Source organism: Aplysia californica, unplaced genomic scaffold, assembly GCF_000002075.1.
Source record: "Aplysia californica isolate F4 #8 unplaced genomic scaffold, AplCal3.0 scaffold01356, whole genome shotgun sequence".
NCBI classification, from domain to species: Eukaryota; Metazoa; Mollusca; class Gastropoda; order Aplysiida; family Aplysiidae; genus Aplysia; species Aplysia californica.
In genome coordinates, this window is record NW_004798626.1 from 7216 (window position 1) to 12722 (window position 5507).

At 43.3% G+C, this 5507-nt stretch overlaps 1 protein-coding gene across 1 annotated transcript; it reads left to right on the forward strand.

The window, feature by feature from the left end:
* Nucleotides 1-765: 765 nt before the first annotated feature.
* On the forward strand, nucleotides 766-4721 carry LOC118478967 (protein FAM72A-like). The gene is made up of 4 exons (XM_035973524.1): nucleotides 766-932; nucleotides 1690-1767; nucleotides 2757-2881; nucleotides 3656-4721. The coding sequence occupies exons 1-4, from the start codon at nucleotides 775-777 to the stop codon at nucleotides 3730-3732; spliced, it is 438 nt and encodes a 145-aa protein (XP_035829417.1). The 5' UTR covers nucleotides 766-774; the 3' UTR covers nucleotides 3733-4721.
* The last annotated feature ends 786 nt before the right edge of the window (nucleotides 4722-5507 follow it).

Consider the following 5507-nt stretch of genomic DNA (forward strand, 5'->3'; position numbering starts at 1 on the left):
TGAATGTCAAAATATTCTCATACAGTATGAGAATCATCATCATCCAGTGCCAGACCATGATCGTCGATGTCTGTCGCAGATCTGGCACTGGATGATGATGATTCTCATACTGTACAAAAAGTGGGCCTACATTTAATTTCATTTTCATAAATGTAGGGTCACTTTGGCCATATTCCTTGTATCATTACAACTGCACAGTGTTAGACTTCATCTTACGTCATTTTTCAAAACAGTGTTTAGCAGAATCTTACACACTAAGCAGTGGATTTAATTTTGCTATATTTAAATAATATACAATATATCTTTGACAGGTCGACAAAAGAAATGCATTGTTATTGTAGCTGTGGTTCTGGGCATCTGTTGTTGTCATGGGAAACTAGCAGATGGTGGGGTATTGTTGTTATCGTTGCTTACTGCCGAAGGAAGTAGGGGTCAGGAGGCCCACCTTTCCTATCTGAAAAAAAAAAATGTTTTTGAACGTTGAATAATTCCTGCTTCTCTCTCCACTGGTATTTCAGGCTTTACCCTGCTCTGATCCATTTAGTATGCTGTGTATGCTTCCTGGAAAGCTGAGAATGTTTCTAGGGTCTGATTGGGTAATAACAGGCTTATAGAATATAGATTGAAAAGTGCATAAAGCTTGCTGTTGAATGGGGACATGCGCTCGCTATACAAATGCTATTTTTATTTAATATTTCTCATCATGTCAACAGTCATTTTCAATTTGACATGCAGCATGATCTACTTCTATTTTTCCTTCACAGTCTACAGAACATGGTACTGACCAGCCTGCACCCCAGTTTTGGAAAGAATTCCGTGTACCTGCTGGACTGCCGGGCGTGTGGGGAGACGGTGTGTCGCAGGGGCATGTTGGCCGTGCTGGTGGCAGACGGGAAAACTGAACTCTTCTCTACAGACAGATACGACAGAAGGTGAGATAGAGAATAGGACAGAGAGAATAGGACAGAAGGTGAGATAGAGAATACGACAGAGAGAATAGGACCGAAGGTGAGATAGAGAATACGACAAAAGGTGAGATAGAGAATAGGACAGAAGGTGAGATCGAGAATAGGACAAAAGGTGAGATAGAGAATAGAACAGAAGGTGAGATAGAGAATAGGACAAAAGGTGAGATAGAGAATAGAACAGAAGGTGAGATAGAGAATACGACAGAAGGGGAGACGGAGAATCTGATAGGTATGACAGAGTTTGTTTACAGTAAAGAGAAAATATAAAAATATTAGATATTATGTTACTGATGCTGTTTGATTATGTCTCCCATTGACTGAGAGATGCTGTTTGATCACGTCTCCCGTTGACTAGCAGTAAACAGATTATGCTGACCGTTTGATCATGTCTCCCATTGAGTAACAGATGCTGTTTGATCATGTCTCCCGTTGTCTAACAGTAACAGATTATGCTGACCGTTTGATCATGTCTCCCATTGACTAACAGTAACAGATTATGCTGACAGTTTGATCATGTCTCCCATTGACTAACAGTAACAGATTATGCTGACAGTTTGATCATGTCTGTGGTTGACTATCACATGCTGTTTGATCATGTCTGTGGTTGACTATCACATGCTGTTTGATCATGTCTGTGGTTGACTATCACATGCTGTTTGATCATGTCTGTGGTTGACTATCATATGCTGTTTGATCATGTCTACCTGCTTGTCCTCACCAGCTCTGTGGGCGTGATTCCTGAGGTGTTCACCACGGAAAAGTGCAAGTGCAGGATCCAGCACCTGGGCTGCTTGAGTTGGTCAGTGGGAAACTGTCTGGGTTCAACGCCCCTTTCAACACTGTGTGGGGTTATTTTAAGAGACGCAACCTCCAAATGTATCCTCCATCTCTGATAGGGCTGAGCCAAATGGGTTGAGAGCCTTAGAAACTCTGCTAAAAAAACCCAAGTTCAGAATGCCCTTTTGGGGATTCGAACCAGGGCCATCAACTGCATTTGTCTCTTCCTAATAATTTTTTACTAGTGACTGTCCCATACGGCCTTCTCTCAACACAGATTTCTGTCAGCACTACCTCGTTTTTGCTCAAACTCAAACGTTGGGAACTCCTTAAAGATTAGTGAAGCAAGTGTAAGTGTATGGGTTTAACGCCCCTATCAACATTATTAGATAAGGTTATTGAAGAAGCACGCTCTCCGAATTTAACGTCCGTCTCCGTTAGGACAGAGCCAAATGGGTTGAGAGCTTTGAAAACTCCGCAAAACAACCCGAGCTCAGGAATGTCCAGTCTGGGATTCGAACCAGGGCCGTCCACTCCGTAGTCCAGCATGACATCAACTGAGCTGATGGAGCGTCCTTGGAGAGAAGTTTAGTCTGTTTCTTTTGACTGTGCTTTGTATAAACACATGGCTGTTCTTTTTTTTTTTAAACCACGGTGTTGGAGGAAGGGAGGGGAGGGTGTTGTTGCTTCTTAACTTTTCTGACTCCTCATGGTTGGAGGGCGCCACTGATACCTCCTACTTCCTTTTTTTCTCTGCTTTTTTTGTTTGTCTGTCTGTCTATTTTACATTTTCCCAGCACGTGGCATATGCTGTTCCCCTTTACTGAAACAAACTCTCTCCTCTCTTGATGCGTGGTTCGTTCCTTCTTTCCTATAAAAAATCTATGGTCCTTCTCTTTCCTCCTCCTTTTCTTTGTATGTTACTTTAGTAATTCCTCTAGTCTTAGGCACTTATAAGACCTATTTGTGTTGCAAATGCTGTAAAACTCTTACTATCTGTCTCCCCCGCAGTGGGTGTGTGGTGGGCTACCACGTGGTCCTGCCCTGCAGCAAGTGTCTGTCTTCCATCAACAACGGCCATCACTGTATGTTTCACAGTAGCCTCGTATCCCACTACTACCGCCTGGATGAAGTCGGTAAGTCCTTGTTCTGGGGGGGGGGGGGGGGGGGGGGGGGTTATGTGAGTATTTTTACACCCTTTCAACACAATTTTGAATATTAAGTGGGTGGGCTTCCTACTTTGCCTGTCAGAGCCAAACCAGGCTGAGAGAGATTCAACAGCCCAGCAGAAACGCCGAGATACTCGATAAAAAAAATTTCCCCATTTGTTCGGGAATCAAACTCAGGTCTCCTGCATGCATCTGCGAAGGGCCTAACCATTACATCACAGGCGCTGGTTCTTATTTTCTGATAAATCCAGAAATTTGAATTCCTGAAAGTGTTCAGTTTGCGCTCTACTTGAGGCCAATTGTGGAGAAGATAGTCACGATACATGCACAAGATGATCTGTCAAGTTCCGACTCTCTGCACAAGAATCTTTGCTGAGCCCACCCTGTGGAAACAGTTCAGGGTTTTTCTTTTCCATTGCCAGCTGGCTCCTCTGCATTGTTGTCCTTCTTCTTTTCTTTCCATGGATTGTTTCTATTTTTGTGGGTGGTTGGAGGGTGTCACTTGTAAGTCCTGCTGCTTTTCTTTCCCTCCATTGTTTCTGTCTGTCTTACTTTTCCTCTGCATAAATGGCTGTTATTGTACCAATGTGTTTCTCTTTACTCAAACAAACAGAACAATGCCATGCCTTTTCCCCCCCAGTGTTACTTGGCATAGGTCCTACATCTTTTCTTTCCTCCGTTGTTTCTGTCCATCCTGCGTTCCTCCCACACTAACTGCCAAGTGTTTCGTGGGTGTTCCAGGTGGCGGCTGTCTGCTGTGGCGACAACTCATGGGGCCGCTAGAGGATGCTGTGCCAGCCACCGAGTGTCTCAGGTAGCAGCGGCCGGTGTCTGGTGTGTGATGTGTGGTGTGTGAGTCTGAATGTGTCTCTGGTAGCAACGGCTGGCGTGGGGGTCCTGGATGTGTCTCACCGTGGTCTTGTGTGTCATAGCAGTGTCACGGTGCAAGAGCAGCTGTACGGGCCAACAACATAGTCAGTGAGCCGGCTGGCCCAGTATGGGAGAGATATTGGACACCAAGTGTCATGTGATTGAAGAGAAGAAAAAACAGCTGTGTGGCTCACCGTGCCTGCGTTATATGTCAACCCATAGCTATGTCACTCTCCATGCTGTCTTATATATCTGTCTTTCCACCTCATGTCTGTCTTTCCACCTCATGTCTGTCTTTCCACCTCATGTCTGTGTTTTGCCAGGACTTCAGCACCACAGGTGAACTCCAAACTCTCAAGTTGTTGTTGTTGTTGTTGTTGTTGATTTCAGCGGGAAAGTAGCACGGGTGGTTGGAGGGCGTCCTGGTAGATCCTACTTCTTTTCTCTGCCTTGGATGTTTTTCTGTCCGTCTTTCTTCGTTTTCCCCAGCCAGAAAGCACTGTCATTGTGGCTTCTCTTTGCTCAAGCTCCCAAAAGCCTCCAGTATTGCCAGTTTTGTTGTTGAAGTGACCAGTCCTTGATCCGCTGCTCTGTGCTGACCCCGTTGTTCTTGTGGATTTTTGACAATCATTTTCACAATCCAAAGATTGAGCTAGACAATTGAAACAAGACTTAAACATAGAGAGCAGGTGCCTGTGCTGTACAAACAATGATGATAAAGATCACTTGTGTAGCATCCACTTCCTGGTGGCTACAGGCACTTCACAATTAAATAAGATTTCTATATATATATATACAGCTTACACAGTGATATGTTTCCTGCACACTGGTCCATTCATTGTATAACAATCTTTTCAATATTTATTATTATTAATGGTTAGGATTGAAGTCAATTTTTGTGAACGTTTAAGAACTTCTTAATGATTAGATAGGAAAAGTGTAAAGAAAAGAATTGAGTCTGTGTTGAAATTGTCCAAGACGGCCACCCATTGTCAAGGAGAAAAGTGGTTGTCTTAGACAGGTGGGTGTCTTGAACAGTGTCATTGTATAATATATTCACCTGTACAAACTTGCCACTTCCTCCGGTTTGCACAGGTGATTGTCTTTGAACTTAAGGTGGCCGCTAGAGCAGATTTGACTGTAGGCTACTTATTGTGAGGGAAATTTTGTTTTATGAATAAAAAAGGGAGTTATTATATCGTGTCCCAGTGGGCTTTGCTTAAGATGATGTCATGATGTAGAAAAAAGTATTCAGTTTTGTGACCAAATTTTATTTGCTTTCGGTTTACTGCAGTTTTCGGATTAACCGTGTTCCGTTTCAGCAGACACGCTTGCATATATACTATTTTTTTTCCCCCCACCAAAATGTTGTTGAGGTAGTGGTGATGGTGTCGGTGGTTGCTGCTGCAGTCTTTCAGTGTTATCGTTATATATATAAACAGATTCAGTATTGGAACAAATGTTGTCTTGCCTGTGTGTAGATTCAGTATTGGAAGTAACAGTGTCTTGTGTGTGTGTTGGCTGATATCTGGCAAGTTACTGTGTGTAGATTCAGTATTGGAAGTAACAGTGTCTTGTGTGTGTGTTGGCTGATATCTGGCAAGTTACTGTGTGTAGATTCAGTATTGGAACTACCAGTGTCTTGTGTGTGTGTTGGCTGATATCTGGCAAGTGGATGTGTGTAGATTCAGTATTGGAAGTAACAGTGTCTTGTGTGTGTGTT